This window comes from Meriones unguiculatus, chromosome 1, assembly GCF_030254825.1.
Source record: "Meriones unguiculatus strain TT.TT164.6M chromosome 1, Bangor_MerUng_6.1, whole genome shotgun sequence".
Classification (NCBI taxonomy): domain Eukaryota; kingdom Metazoa; phylum Chordata; class Mammalia; order Rodentia; family Muridae; genus Meriones; species Meriones unguiculatus.
Window position 1 is genome coordinate 107450623 of NC_083349.1, and position 16781 is coordinate 107467403.

At 39.5% G+C, this 16781-nt stretch overlaps 2 protein-coding genes across 5 annotated transcripts in view; both read right to left on the reverse strand.

The window, feature by feature from the left end:
• Positions 1-5841, reverse strand: part of Spdya (speedy/RINGO cell cycle regulator family member A) — a 35017-nt gene extending 29176 nt beyond the window's left edge. For 2 of the 4 annotated variants that reach the window (XM_060364695.1, XM_060364702.1), the window contains exon 1: positions 1524-5841. In XM_060364695.1, coding sequence (XP_060220678.1) covers positions 1524-1961 — 438 coding nt within the window. In that variant the 5' untranslated portion in view covers positions 1962-5841. Of the gene's footprint in view, positions 1-1469 lie in introns of all 4 variants that reach the window. The other 2 variants (XM_021647167.2, XM_060364712.1) reach the window with 1 other exon arrangement.
• A 155-nt stretch (positions 5842-5996) lies between these two features.
• The window catches only part of Ppp1cb (protein phosphatase 1 catalytic subunit beta), a 30190-nt gene continuing 19405 nt past the window's right edge, over positions 5997-16781 (reverse strand). Inside the window, exons 4-8 of the mRNA XM_021647166.2 lie at positions 15161-15265; positions 13044-13115; positions 12322-12473; positions 11318-11452; positions 5997-7802 (exon numbers count right to left, since the gene is read on the reverse strand). Coding sequence (XP_021502841.1) covers positions 7698-7802; positions 11318-11452; positions 12322-12473; positions 13044-13115; positions 15161-15265 — 569 coding nt within the window. The 3' untranslated portion in view covers positions 5997-7697. The remainder of the gene's footprint in view (positions 7803-11317; positions 11453-12321; positions 12474-13043; positions 13116-15160; positions 15266-16781) is intronic.

Here is a 16781-nt window from a genome sequence, read left to right on the forward strand (position 1 = left end):
GCTAAGTTTTACTCAACAGTGACTTTCAAATAATGTTTTTAAGTTGAATCCATAGGTAAATAAGAAAACCCAAACTTCACATATCAGAATACTTCATCTAAGAGTTGAGAAAACAGGAAAAGGGCATGTTTGAAATTCCCAAATAGAGATTAACTGACGTTAAGAAGGGCTGAAAGAAAGTTGTGGAGTGAAGCTTAAGGACAGCCTGGTCAAACTCCACTTTGCGGAATCTCTTTAACTTAGCTCTTTGTCTAGATGCACCAAAGAACAAGGGTTGTGCTGTAAGAGGACAGAAATAAAAGGCAAATTAAATTATGGGGCATTTCTCAAGAGAAAGCGAGAATAAGAGAAACCATGCCCAATGCATCATGTGTAGTCATTTTCCCCAAACTGACACATTCCATCCTAGAGGGAAGCTGCTTAACACTCAGGATGCAAACAAAACAAGGATTAGAGAAATAAACAACTCACAACATTCACCAGCCCCCTCGCCAAGGTTATAAGGCGGTAAGGACTGCTAGGGAGAGCCGTCTTTCCATTCAGCTATCCTAGTCATCATCCATGCTGGGGGTGGGCTTTTCAGTGATGCAGCCTAGGTCACCCACGCCTGTCAGTAAGCCCGGTGAACTCGTGGTTCACCCAACTGGGACTTGGGTGGCATCCCTTCTTTGATCTGTCATTGATTCCCCGTCTGGGGTGAGTAGATGCTGGTTTGCACCTCTCAAGGAAAAGCCTCACAACATGAGGTTAAAAACCCTCAGCTCACTTCTATACACATTTTACCCAACATTGGAAAACCAAATTGATAATAGACGATGTCTGGGTTTGTGAGGTTTGGGGAGGTTCCGTTTGTTTGTCTGTCTGTTTGTTTGTAAGTACACCCGAGTTTTGTTAAGCATCTGAAGAAAGTTCTCTCCGGGGATAGTAGAAAGGACATCGGGAGACATAACAGAATAATAATGGAAACAGTTTTTCTGAATGAAAAACTGATAGAAATGGTTTTTCTGTCTGAAAACCTAACAGCCAATCTTTGGCCAGTGAGGACAGGTAAGGCACCAGAACTTCCGCACTTTTGGGGAAACCGGCCAAGGGCGTCGCGCTGCGACACGGCAGCTCAGAACCCAATCGGCCGGTGGGGCCCGGGGTGGGGCCGCGGAGCCTCGGTCCCCACCGTGCACCTCGCGCCTCCCGCCGGGCGTCCTCCTCGGCCCGCAGGGGCTCTCCCCTGCCGGCCCGCGCAGCCAGCTCCGGTCCCCGCCTCCGGGATGCCCGCCCGCGTCCCGGCCTCGGAGCTAGCGTGGCCCACGCTCGAGGCCGCGAGGCCGCGGGGATGCGGGCCGAGGGCGGCGGGGCCGGGGCGCCCTGGCCCCTTCCCGCAGGACCGCACGGGCGGGAGGAGGGCACAGGCGCCGCCGGCCGACACTCGGGACCCGCCACCAGGCCCGACCGCCCGCTGCGGACGAAGGTACCTGCGCAGGCCGGCTAAGAGCGCGCGGCCCGCAGCCTCCGCCTCAGCGATCTACCTCAGGCGGTTGCGCGCCGCTCGGCCGCAGCAGGCAGCGATACCCGCCCTCCAGCCGCAGGCCGCCGGTCCGGAGCGCGCGGCCGCGGGAGCCAATCAGGGCGCTGGGACGGCGGGGGCGGGGCTCGCGCCGTCGCCCCGCCCCCGCGCCGAGCCGGGAGCCCCTGCCTGTTGCCGTTATTTCGCTCCAGCTCCGTGGACCCGCTCTCGGTGGGGCTGCGCTTTCCCGCGAACGCTGTCCGTGTACAGGCCCGGAGTGGCCCGCCGTCCCCGCTTCCGGCGTCTCTGCGCGCGCCTCGCACCTGGGAGCGAGAGAAGGCTGCCGCCCCGGAACAGTGTGTGCATGAGTGTAAAAGGAGGAAGAGCCCGCCCAAGGTAGTCCCAAAGCTGTGACTGAAGTGGCTTTTAGTGAGGAGAGGATAAACACTCCTCTCGTCATCCCGAGCCTTCAAAAGAAGTCTAGGCTGTAGCAGCCGCTTAATGACGCTGCCGGCCTCATCCCTCTAAAGCAGAATCAGCCCTTCCTGTTGACATACCACATCCGTTTCTCCATGCTGCTGGTCTTTTATGTCATTCTGACTGCCTATTCCAGAAACAAGGAAACATTTATTTAAAAGCATTTTTTAGCCTTGCCTATTTGTGGTACTTACCAGCAATTACTTCCTCGGTCAGCAACTCTGAACATCGAGTGCATCTTATAATTACACTAAAAATCACCTACCAAAAAAATCACCCTGAGAACTCATTTTTCCTGGGGAAGGAAGGCCTTTGGTCCTTAAGTGGATAAATATGTCAGGAAAATCTTTCGGGAAGTGGCCGCTCCACTCTTCGTTCCTCTCTGGCTTTTCTTGGGGATCATTCCCTGCTGTTTCTTTTTTTCTTTCTTTCTGGGGTGTCAGGAATTCCTGTGATCACTAATTTCCAGCCATTAGTATAAAACGTTGGTTTAATAGGCGATGGATATACAGCACATGAACAGCAGTATGCTGTGAAATAGACGAAGACAGACACAGAAATAACTACAGAATACACCGAGTCTTTTCCATGAGAGGTATAGAAAGTTTATACACATACACAGAAACTTAGAAAAGTTTCTAAGTTTCTGAATCAGGACATTTTGTAGTCAAAGCTGGCCTCCACTCCATCCATAAGTAGCAGAGGATAACTGAACTAACTTCATCTCTCAAGTGTGCCACCATATCTGACCTTGCTCCTTTATCATATTATATTTTTGTATTAAGGTCAATTTGTTAAAATAAGTGTATTGAGGAAGTAATTTATTGCTAATACTTTGGCCTAAAGGGTTATAACCCGTGAGGCCTTCAGGAATGTTCTCACTCCTGTACTTTTTAAACTATTTTTGTGCATCATGTGAATGCACTAGAGAATTTGAGTTCTGATTTGAAGTCAGTACTTTTTTACCAGCAGTATAAACGTAAGCAGCTGATATATCAGTATGGCTCAGTAAACACATATGTGGGATACCTCCTACTGTGTCATCCTGTGACAAATGTCATATGGGTAAACTAGTAGTGGACAGCTACATAGAAAGCATTGTTTCCTCCCTCTCACATCTGAGATTTGGCTATGACTCAGTTTTAAAGCAAGTCTCTGAGGGATGGAGAGATGGTTAAGGGCAATGGCTGCTCCTCCAGAGGATCCAGCACGTACATGCAGTTCCAAATAATCCAACAACCTCTTTTGGACTCTCTGGGTACCAGTGACATACATGTGGTATACATACATGAAATTAAACAAAGTCATGTATTAAGTCCTTTCCTGTTTTTGTTTTTGAGATGGGGTTTCTCTGTGTGGCCTTGGCTATCCTGAAGAACTTGCTCTGCAGACCAGACTGGCTTTGAACTCAGAATCCACAATGACAATCTTTTCCCAGACTAAACTATATAATTTTGTTTTCTTAAACATGTCTGAAACATTTCCATTTTTTAAAACTAATTAAACCAAGCATATAATATGCTCTCTTCACTGTTTACAGCTCCTGCTGATGTGAATGCTTCAAATCCAGGTTACATCAATGTTGTTTGCTACAAGCAGGAATGGGAACAGGGCCACAGCAGTGTTGTCTTTTGAGTGTCCAAGAATGATTTGTTGCTTTTGGAGCCTCTTATCACTTTGGATCGCACATCCTGTGAGCTCAGTGGGAACAGCTGTTTGGAGATTGCTGTGTAACTCTTGAATCCTTGCAGCATTTTGGCAGTTCTCATTTAGGTAAATTTGTTAACCAGTTTTTGTGTTCACATAAAACTTTACATGAAGAAAATCTTATAACTATTTTAAGAGAATATTTACAAAGAACAAGTGTAACTGTAGGTTGAAACAACGTGACAAGAATGTAAGTAGGCATCACCTATTAAACATTTCAGTTCTGTAGATTTTCATGTGTGTATGCCTGAGTGAATTTAACTGCACAGCCCATGTGCAGGTGTCACGAAAAGCCAGAAGAGGGCATGAGAGTCCCAGAACTCGCATAACAGGTGTTGTCTCATATTAGTTCTGGGAACCCAGCTTGGGTCCTCTGCAAGTACCCACTGAGCCATCGTTCCAGATCCACTTTCCAAATTTTTATCCCAGAAAGACTCCCAATACTGTTTAGATTCCGCATACTCCTCTTCCTTCTACCACTGCAGTTTCTTACAGGTAAGCATAGGTGACTTTTTGACCATTCCCTTTTCTATTTCTTTGGCATCCTCAAGTGCCAAGAATGGTAACCATGTTCATGAAAATACCTGGCCCCCACTACTGGGAAACAGAAGCTATGCCTTTTTGGGGAACTTTGTATTGAAACCAAGCATCCAGCCTGGATAACTGTTCATTTAGCACAAAGATAAAAATAATAAAATCTACCTTTCTGTATAGTTTCTTCCACAATACTATTTTGTTCCTTATTGAAAATATTTGTTGGTTTTTCTCCATATCTTCTTGAACCCATGACACAATCCTTATTTTGTAAATGAGGCAACAACCTCTCTGCTTTCAGGTCTTGTTTGAAATGCTTATATACTGATAGATGCTGTGTAAGTTTACCATTCCCCCAGAGTTATGTGAAGTGGCTCACTACAAAGACAACACAAGAATGAAGACTGCAGGAATTGAGGCAAATTTCCCAATGTGCCTGTAATGAGCCAGTTGCAGAACCTTCAAGTAACTGAGCACTCAAGACTTCCTGTATTTACCCTTGTTATATACAAACCTGCCCTTTTAAGATCGTGATCATGCACACGCCACAGCCAGAAGACACAGGGCCGTGGCCCTTCTGTGGCTTTCCTGGGAAGAGAAGCTGTGTGGCAACTAATTTACAGTCTAAGCAGTACCTGGCTCTCTGTCACATTTGCTTTCTTGATCTAAATCACCTGGTGTGAAACTTCCTGTCACCTTATGAAGGCATGTAAGAGGGAGGTATCGCCTTTGTTGGGGGGGGGATGGATTTCTATGCAGCTGTCTCCCTACCCTTCACAAGTGGCTTCCCTTCCCCCTCTCAAGCATCCTGAAGCTCCTACCAGATATAAAGGGGCGTCTCTTTCCCTTTAAGGCCTGTATATAATTTTTAATGTACTGTATCTTTTTTTTTTTTTTTTTTTTTTTTGGTGTTTTGAGAGATAGGGTTTCTCTATGTAGCCTTAGCTCTGGCCTTGAACTCATAGATACACCTCCCTCTGTCTCCCAAGTGCTGGGATTAAAGGTGTGTGCTGCCACCACCTGGCTGTATCCTTTCTCTTTCCCTCCTTAGGCAAGATCATGACCTTGAGGACGATCTAATAAACCTCATTTCTAAAAGGTAATTCTGTGTCAGCTATAAGCAGCCTTGTGAGTGCTCAGAGTTGAACCCAGATCCTCTTCATCTAGTGAACATGTGATTTTTTTTTTTTTTTTTTTAAATGAGACAGGTCTCAATGCCTAGACCAGGCTTCAAATTCATAGCTCCACCTGTCTGCCTCACCAATCCTGGGGTTAAAAGGCAGCCTGTATTTTATTTTTTGTCTTTGTGACTTTGTCAATCAACTGGTAAAGTAATCTGTGACATCACTGCTTAGGAGTACATGATGTACCGAGTACTTGTATATGAGACACTGTTAGGTAGGTTTAAGAGATCTGAATAATTTTTCAACATGGTAAAGAAAAGCTATCCTTTAACAAACAGTATTAATTTGCTTTTTCTCCTTAGTTTTAATTCAAATGAATGTTTACAAAAATCCTGTCTAGAAGATTTGGATTAATGTGGATTAACTGATATTGAGATTAAGGCTCATTTTCTTGAGCTACCTTAAATATTGACTACTTAGAGATAACATCTAAAATCCTACTAGCAATTGTTCCGTTTACAATCCAGTAAGAAGATGTCAAATCAAATCACATTAAATAAAAGCATGTGTGAGCTAATGGAAAGCAGCTACAGCTTAGGAACACTTTCAGTCCTCACTGGAAAACAACACAAACACAGAATAATCACTCAGACTTTGTATCAATTAGACAACTTTTACTAAATGAGAAAACTACATTTAAAATGTGCTTTAAACAAATGGAATTAGAAAAAAAAAAAAAGACATATGCATTTTAAAGAACTTTTGCACTGTGCTGAAAATCAAATGTTTCTTGCAGTAATACAATGCGCCAATCCATAAAATGTTAAGAGTTCTCAATTTAACATTTTCAAAGACAATATAAGGTTTCACACCTATGGTTACACATAAGGGCATTATATAAATATTATGTCCATCCCCATGAAGCTTACAAATTTGACAATACTCAATAAAAGACTTTAGAATCACATCCAATAGTGTCACAGCCAAAGAATCACAAATCTGTGTCTGTTGTTAAGTCCTCCTTCTAAAATCTCTGTTGACTTTGCTACTCCTTGACATTTGTTAATGCTAACCCTTAAAAAAAGAGAACAGGAAAAGAAATGGCTGCAATAAACTCTTGATCATGTACAGAAATTATTGCTACTATACTTCACTACAAAGCATGTCTATACATATCATGACCTTTGATTATGAAAACGCAGAGTAAAAATCTTTAGTGACATAGCCTTACAGTCAAAAACAACATTCACATGGCAATTTTTAGACAGTGAAGCACCCGATACTCAGAGCCGACAAATGTCCCACTGACCAGCATTCATTTAAATACATCCTTCACATAGAGAGGGAAAGAGGAGCGCCAGCTTTCCAAGGCTTGTCAAAAAAAGGATTCTCATGTCCTGTGGATCTAAAAACAAAACAAAACAAAAAACAACAACAAAAACCCCAAAAAACAAAACCAATGCAGGTGAGGGTAATACCAGAAAGTTAAGCATGCCAAAAGGTGTTTCGTGCGAATTAAAACCTAAAGCCAAGGTACCACATAATCACATTACCAACTAGTTTTGGGTAATACTATATGAGCCTTATCTTAAATGAAATGCTACTGCACAATAGAGCATCAATAAATTAAAAATTAGAGTGCACAAATCCAAATCAGTGGCAATTTTGTAAAAAGCAAAATATTCATTATCAGCTGCAAAGTTTGCCCAGTCAAACTGTTTGATTAAAATCATTGGGTCAGATAGTTTGTGTATTTTTAAAACCTATCAACCTCTAAAATTCCTTTTTACTATAATGAGGCATAAGTTTTCTTAGTAAGATCAAACAGTTACTTAAGTAGGTAAGTGAAGGAAAATAATAGTTGGTGAATGTCTTTAAAGCTCTTCCCATATTTCATTTTTTAAAATGTTTAGGGAAAAACAGGAAAAGTAGTTGCCATTATTCTAGCAAAAACAAACAAAACAAAACAAGCCCAAAATAATTAAACAACCAAGCAACACTAAAACCACATTACACAGATGGATCATCATGCTTTCATCTGGATAACTACCACAGCTAGTTTAACTGGGATGCTTTTCAACTTTAAAAATTGTGATACGAGAAGATATAACTTTAATGGATACTTTTGAATTTGGATTTAACTTTGTTGAATATTATAACAGTATACTTATTACAATACAGTGTAGCACATCTTTCTATTAGAAAAAAATTTAAGATCCTTTACCCGTCTCCTTAAGTTAAAGGTGTGACATCATAAAGGGTGTCGAATGGCTAGATGGTTTTACAGTGCACACTTATATATTATGAAGTATGTCCTTAACAAATCTGATGGTTTCTTTACATAATTCCTTTCTTCACCTTTTCTTCGGTGGATTAGCTGTTCGAGGTGGAGTGACAGGACGTCCAGAATTCAGTCCACCATACTGGTACTTAGCTTTCTTTTCAGATGGTTTCAATATCTTGAAATAAATATTTTTAAACAAACATAAATATCTTGAAATAAAAATTTATTAATATTATTCTGTCAATAAATAGCATCAACTGTTAAAGTCCAGTGAAAATATAAAAATAGCTCAGCAACATTCCACAAATACTTCTTAGACTGGCACAGCAGCTCAGTGCTTCTTCATTGGTAATGAAGAAGCACCTGGGTCCACTCTCCAGTGCCACCAAGGAACACTTACGACTTAAATTCTCCTTACATCTGAGTAACAAAAGCCTGGACACACAGCCTCAGTAACTGCTGAGCCCTTAAGTTTAAGTTAAAATTTTCTCCACTGATTCACCTCATTAGAGAGGAAAAAACACGGGTCTGAATAATAATAATAGTAATAATAATAGTAATAATAATAATAATAATCACCCTAGATTTTCATCTTAATTCAGACCACTCCTGGTTTTCTGAGTCAGTTTGTCGGTATAGTCAGGCTGGCCTCAAAACTCCTGGCAATCCTTCTGCCTCAACATTTTGAGTGCTAAGATTACAGGCATAAATCTACAGACATTTACTTTATTTTTCATATGCAAATAGGTCTTTAAATTTTTTATGGTATTTTCTATATCATAATGTTTTACTTTTTCCCCAAGACAGAGCTTCTCTGTGCAGTCCTGGCTGTCCAGAAACTCACTCAGTAGACCAGGAGATCTGTCTACCTTTGTTTCTCAAATGCTGGAATTGAAAGCATTTACCATCACCACCACACACCAGATCATAAAAGTTTAATAACCATTTAAAGTTTTCAAGTTTGTTTTCTTATTTAGTATGCTATATATTTACTACAATTTTCTGATTTTTGTAGTTTTTGTGCAACCCTAAAAACATTTTGTTCTTAGTCACTTCACATTCTAGTTCTTCATCTCCTCATAAGCATTAGCAATCACCTACCTTATGTCTTTATATACTTGCCTATTCTGGATTATTTCATATAATTAGCATCAAATAACATGATTCTTTTTGTGTGTGTGAATGGATTTTTCGTCCTGATTTTACTCAATCATCTGGTAACACAATGCTTAACCTTTTAATGAACTGCCAAACTATGTTTCAAGACAGGTGCAGCAATCTGCATTCCCATCATTAATGTATTAAAAGTTTTAAACTCCCCCGTGCCCTTGCAAACATTTGTTTCTTAAAGACGGGATTTCACTGTCATCCTGGCTGGCTTTGAACTCAGAAAACTGACTGTCTCTGTTTTTCTGAGTGCTGGGATTAAAGGTATATGCAGCCACACCCTGCAAAAACACTTGTTACTTTTATTATAATCATTACTACGAGTATAAATAATTTTACTTGTTAGAAACAGAAAATAACATTTAGCAAGGTCAAAAAAAATGTTTGTATAGTGGGCTTTTTAAAAAATTATTAATTTTATGTGCACTTGTGTTTACCTACATTTTTATCTGTGTGAGGGTGTAAGATCCCCTGCAACTGGAATTACAGACAGTGCTCTTAACCTCTGAGCCATCTCTCCAGCCCTATATAGTGTTTCTTAAAACCACTCTGCATATTAGAGTGTCCCATAAAAGAAATATATTAATCCAACACCTCTATGACAACTGCTGAAAAGACAAGACCTAGTTAGTACCCTTAAAGTAAAATGAGGAAACCAACCATTTAGCATTCATTTGTAGTTGATGGATGTGTTTAATACAACAAAGGGAAAGAGCTATGGAAACCTTGATAACACTTAAAAAGTTGGTTCCACACAGCAGTGGGCTTCAATCAATTAGTTCACTTAGAACTATTATTAGAGAGAAAATATTCAAAAAGCTTCTGGATTGAATATGTATGAACATTTTTTGTTTCTTCTCTAACATGATTCTTGTTTTGTTTTGTTTATTTATTTATTTATTTATTTATTTATTTTGTTTCTCTGTCCTCAAAACTTAGAGATCTACCCGCCTCTGCTTTCCAAGAGTGCTGGGATTAAATGAATGGGCCAACAAAGTCAAGCCAACAATGTGATTATTATTTAAAGAGCATATATACTGTACTAGGCATTGTAAACAATTCAGAGATTATTTAAGCCACACAGAAGGGAAGATTTATTTGGGTTATATGTAAATGTTATGCCATTTTATACAAAGAATTTATGCTCCCTCAAATGTCGGTAATAAAAATTCTGACTGTAATAACCCAGTGTGTACATGTCAAAATCACAAAATCACCTTTGTAGCTTTTTTCAGCCAGTGAATAAGAACAGTTTGTACAAACAGCACAACAAAGCAAGAGCCAGTCCTTTAAAATGTGCACGTTTCTATAAGGTGCTTAAGATTATTAGAAATTTCTCTTCTTAGGTAAACACTGTATTTTATTTTCATCTAAGTTTACAATTCTTCCCCAATGACAAACTGCATTCTTTCTTTTCTGTGTAGGAGATAGCTGTGTATGAGAGAAAGGTCAGCCAATGCTGTTCTTCCTCAACTGCTTCTCCACTTTGTTGTGGCCTTTTTTATTTTTGGGGGTGGGGGGGCAAGGGGATAAAAGGGGAGTCAGTGAACCTGAAGTCCATTAGTTGGCTACAGCAGCTGGCCAGCAAACTCCTGGTATGCTCCTGTGTCCACATCCTTAGCCTGAAATTACAGGCACATGCTCTATGGGTACTGGAGAACCAAACTAAGGTCCTCATGCTTATATGACAAGCACTTTACTCACTGAGTTATCTTCCCAGCTTGTCATTCTCTCTCTCTCTCTCTCTCTTTTTTTTTCTCCTTTTTTGGTTTTTTTTAAGACAGGGTTTCTCTGTGTGGCCCTGGCTGTCCTGGACTTGCTTTATAGATCAGGCTGGCCTTGAACTCACAGAAATCTGCCTGCCTCTGCCTCCTAGAGTGCTGGGATTACAGGTGTGTGTCACCATGACTGGTGCCATTCACATTCTTAATAGCTATACACCATCCAGTACATAGCAAAAGAATTAACACTTTAAACATCTGGAACAAGAATGACTGGTGCAACCTAAAGTTTTCTGACACTCTAGTCAGATATATATATATATATATATATATATATATATATATAGCCCCCAAACAAGAAAATTCATGATTAAAAATGGAAAGTTTTAGTGAGTCTAAATGGTAATCACTTTTTTCTTTCTTTTTTTTTTTTTTGAGGGTTCCTTCCATTACTGTATTGGAGATTGAACCGAAGGCCTTGATTGTGGTAAGAAAGCATTTTACCACTGAACTGTATCTCTAACCCCGAATGGTAATAAATTCTGAATTAAATTGATTTTTAACACACTCTGTTCAAAGAGAGATTAATTGCTCTGACAATAGTATCACTGAATGTCTAGGCAGGTAGTATATACCTATTATCCTAATATTCAGGAGGGAGAGGCAAGAAGACTGCAAGTGCAAGTTCAAGGTCAGCCTGGGCTATATGGGGAGATCCTGTCTCAAGAAAAAAAAGAAAAGGAAGGAGGGAGGAGAGGAGTAGCAGCAGCAAGAGGATGGATGGTCATGTCTTGTGCCTCACCTGGAAGGAGCACATCAGTGTCTCATCCACACTCATCATGCCGCCAGCATTGTCAAACTCACCACAGTAATTTGGGGCAGAAAATAAGGTTACCAATTGTCGTTTAGCGAAAAATTCATATCCATCTTCCACCACCTGTTAAAGGATACAACACCCATTAACGGGTAATTCTTAACCATATATGCTAATGCAGATTAATGAAGCAAGGACCACAAGAAATCCTCCTATCTCAAGTGGCAACAACCCGACTCTCTTCCCAAAAATGGCTAAGAAAAGAAAATAAAACAAACCTTCCCATTTGCACATACTATCACACGCATACTTTTTTAAGCCCACAAAAAACAAAAAATATGAATTATTATTAATTAATCATTCTACTTTTATGCATATAGGTGTTCTGCCTGCATCTAAGTCTGTATACCACTTGTATGCCTGGTGTTGTTGAAGGCCAGAAGGTACCTGACTCCCTGGTCCTGACCTTTTGGACAATTTTGAGCTGCACACGGGTGTTGGGACTCAAGCCCGGCTCCTCTGGAATAATAGCCAGTGCTCTTAATCACTGAGCCACCTCTGCACACTACCTTTCAGATATCAGTCTATGTATTTGAATACTTGGTCCTCGGAAGGTGGCACTGTTGGGAGGAATTAGGTGTGGCCTTGCTGGAGGAGGATTTGCTGGGGTTTGAGCTTTCAGAAGCCTACACCGTTCCCAGTTCTCTCTGCCTGGTGGCAGCCGCCTCAAAATGGAAGCTCTCAGCTCTTACTCCAGAGCATGCCTGCCTGCCGCCACACTCCATGCCATGATGGTCCCAGACTCTAGCCCCCTGAAGCTGTGAGCTCAAAATTAAATGCTTTCTTTTATAAGTTGTCTTGGTCATTGTGTATCTTCACAGCCACAGAAGAGTAACTAAGACACAAGGGAGGAGGGATTATCTACCTTCCTATCTATGAACACAAGTGTGTGAAATTAACAATAAAATGTCCTAAGAGTCTTACACGCATACCTGATGAGCTCGACAAATCAAGTCTAAATCATGACGATTCAGAAATTTACTGACTACATCAGCTCCAAAAGTAAAAGAAACACCACGATCGTTTTCTCCCCAGCCTTGTACATCCTTATCTGGGTCAGACCACAGTAAATCACAAAGCAAACCTTTAGGAAACAGAAAAAAAAAAAAAAGAAACAAAAAACAATGAAATAGAATAAGAAAGCACAGACTACATCACAGTTCATCTGCTTTCTTACACTTTAATAATCATCCCTTGTCCCTAGGTACTCCACTAAACCAATCTTTGTTAAAGCAACCATACAGGTATAAGCTTGCCTGGCTTCCTAAGGCAGCACTTTGATGAACTCTGCATACAGGAAGTACGTTGTGACACACTTCAGTATAATATGTGTAAGCCTTTGTTTAGTCTCACCCTATCATTTCCAGTATAGTCAGCTTATCCATTCCTTACAATTACACTACTGAGCTATTTATTTATCATTAAGCCGTTATGATAATCAACACATTACAACTTTTAAATAAGACTTTGTATCTTATCAGGGCTAGTACTCTCCTTTGTTTTGTTTTGTTTTGTTTTTTTCCATTCAGTATTGTCCTGATCACTTTGGATTCTTTGTTAACTGTTTTCAGGGATGATACAAAGTTTCTGAATGAGTTTTAAGCATGCCAACATTTTACATAAACCAATTAACTAAACTTCTGTATATACGAACCTGTATCGGGGACATCAGTGGGTCTCATAATTCTCCGAATCTGTTCCATAGACTGTAGGTCTGGTGACAGCCCTATATTTATAAAGAGACGAACTTGATATCTAGGAAAGTATTATAATTGTGTTGTCTTTCTATATTTCTACCAAGGAAATAAATCATTTTACTTCAAGAGACTCCAAGGAGGAACTCCACTATTTTCTTTGCCTTTATCCTTCATGAGAACACACTTGATTACAACCCTTCCTACTACTTTTATACTTTCATGACCACCAGATCTTAAAGCACTTTTACTTTCAAGTCACTTCTCTTGGTCCTAATAACCTTTCTCCTTATCCTCCCTCAACATGCTCATTATCTGCAAAAACGTGTAATAAACTATTAATCAGAAGGAGACAAAAAAAAAATGCACAAGAATATACTCTATAATCTTTAAAGTAGAACATAAATATATTATTTCTCTAGTAGGTAAGTCAAGTATCATCACAAGAAATGAAGCTAAATACACATATTCCAAACTGCCATGTTCCTATTTCAACTACACTAATGCCCAAGAACTACAACTCCTTAATTGTCTACTTTCTATGGAAAACATTTCAACTAAGAGTGATTTATATTGTTAGAATGAACTGTCACATTTGAGGTCTAACCACCCACCTTTTCAGCATTTTCCACTTTAAAGCTTCCCATAAAATACTACCATATATGATACTGAGAAATCAACTTTCTCAAATTTCATTAAATTTATCCCCTATATGATTATTCCCAATATTGTTATTAAATTGTTTCATAAGTGTGTACAAGTGTGTGTACACGTGAGCCAGATTCTCACTATGAAACCTTGGTTGGCACAGTCCTTGGTACATAGACCAGGATGGCCTTAACTCACAGAAATCCACTGCCTCTGTCTTCTGAGGGTAAGAATAAGTGTGTGTTTGCCTTGCCTCTACCTTGGATTAAGGAAGATTACCTCACTGGCCTGGAGTGCACTGATAAACTAAAACTGGTTTTGCATGAGTTCTAAGGATTAAATTTAGATCACTGGGCTTTCATGGCAAGCACTTTACCAAAACCTTCCTTAACTTTCAAGAGACTTTCTTGTGTGTGTGTGTGTTTAATATCACATAAAAGTTGAATGCATATTCTCAAGTGAGTTCTAATGTGTGTGAACTTACAAAAACTTTACCTGGACTAAATGTTCATAGTGATTACACATTTGGGGCTCTTCAGAAAATCCCCCAGCCATTAGTCATGGCCATTTATGATCCTCAGAGCATGAATCAGAGACACTGAAAGGCACTGCCATAAAGCTGTGTACTGAGGCTGAAGACTCTTTTGATCCAAATTCTGCTCTCTATATTCTTTTTTTGTTTTTTTTCGAGACAGGGTTTCTTTGTGTAGCCCTGGATGTCCTGGACTTGTTTTGTAGACCAGGCTAGCCTCAAACTCACAGAGATTCACCTACTTCTGCCTCTCTGAGTGCTGCACCCAGCTCTAATTTCTATATTCTTATGTCCTCATATCCTAACATGTTGATATACTGCACAAAACTTAAAAGTCATATGAATATTAAAATTGTGTTTAGAGTTTGATAAAGGGTTTTTATTACAGACAGAAAGGTCATTGGCCTCTCATATTCTGAGTAATGGCAAAGTACCTTTTTATCAAAATTTGAGGCATGGGCTAGATCCCAGCTCCACAGAACATTACCCAAATAGTCAACCATGCTTAACTGAGGCAAAGTGAAACTGCTTCTTAAACCACTTAGTTATCTTGAGATGCTTCTGCCCTGGCCCTCTGAATCCTGGGATTATAGGTATATATATTGACCATTCTTAGATAAGGTATTCTTTAAGGACCAATGTTAAATTTTCATTATTAATAATCACAAATTTTTAATTACTGAAGGATGCTGTAGGCATGCTTATGGTAGTTTTTGTTTATTCACAGCATGCATTTGCTTTTGCTTGAGATAGGGTCTTCCTAAGCAGCCCTGCCTGGCCTGAAATGTGCTACGTCAGGCTGGCTTTTAGTTGCTGTACACCTCCTGCCACATTCAGCTTTCCCACAGCATTTTAATTATTACTGGTCTCTTCTAAATAGCAAACTTATTACTCTACCTCCATGACAACAGAAGATTTTCTCATCCACAATGGCAGCTATAGGCAGACAGTTAAAACAATCAGTGAACGTCTTCCACAATTTAATATTAAATCTTCGTTTGCCTATAAAAAGCACAGAGAATTAAAGAATCAATAACTGTTTCAATTAGTTAACTTAAAGCCAGAATATGCTTTAATTTTCTTCTGTTTGCTTAGTCAGCACTTTTTCTGTCCATGAATAAGCTATGTTCAGTTTCATGTGCTAGAGATATAGCTCATGTTTGAGTACTTATCCAGCATGTGGGTTTATCGCTACACTTAATTTTTTTGTTTGTTTGTCATATTTCTAAAAGGGAAATAAAACATTTAATACCTTCTGTAGAGTCGCAAACACTTCAAAGAATGTACTGTTTTATGAAACAAATACAAACAACTAACTTTATCTTATAAATCACTGTAGTACCGTATTTTTATCTAATAGGGCATTTAGCTAATTTCTCTCCATTCGATGTATTTTCCTAGCAAAGCAAGCACACAACAGTGAAAGCGGCACCTCTAGGGCTAGTCCATGCTAACTTAATGCACTGAGTAACGAAGTATACACCTACTGCCAGGGGAGGAACGCTTCTAAGCACCTAAGTGGTATTCACGTTAGAGCAAATTACAACTTGGCACTGCAGCAAGTGAAAAGACGCAAGGCTGTAATTTTCTCATAGCTCAGCTATAGCAGACAGCTTCCACAAAGAGTTACCTGATTTTCCTGATTTGGCATTAAGTTCAACTACCAAGCCAGAAAAGGGATGAAAGTCACAACTATTAATTTCCTGTTTTTATGTCCAAGCCTACCTTTTAATGAGTAAGTGTAACTTAGAGACTGTTTACAAGCTGTTTTCCCACACATTGTTCCATCTGATGTCCTTTCCACCCTTAAGGACATGCCTCACTTTATCTTCTAAAAACATAACGATATAAGTCATTTCTGTTATAGCTAAGATGGCTAGTCTGATGTACTTTAACGTACTTCCTCTGTACAAGTCTGAGTTAATTCAGATCACAAGAATATTATGAAAAAATCAAATACAGAATCATTACCATTATAAATCTGCCTTCAGAATCACGACATCCCAATGCTAGAAGTGACTGACATGTATGTATGTGCATAAATAACACATTCATAAACATTTGTTATATCATTATAGGAATTAAGAAGCTATGAGTTTGATGAAGACTCTACCATATTTAAGAAAGAAAAAAGTAAAAGAAAAAAAGGAAAAAGTAGATTCTAATGGATAATTTAGCAGTCAAAAATAAATTCAATTAGGAAACTACTAAAAATGACTCCCAACTGTAAATGACCAAATACTCTTACTCCCATATTCAACCTAATGAAACTGAAAATCCAAATGCAGGGTAATGACACTGGGAAGACTGCTACACACCAGCAAATCAGATTTCCCACTGATTACAAGAGCACAGCATAACAAAGATAAGCCGAGGACTCAGTAACCTAATTCTCTTGATGTATCAACAGATTAAAATCCTAAAAGTGGATTTTGACTTTTATTTAGCATTTTATTTATGTGTATATATGTGTACCTACTTGCCTCTGTATATGAACCATATGCATGAAGTGATTGCC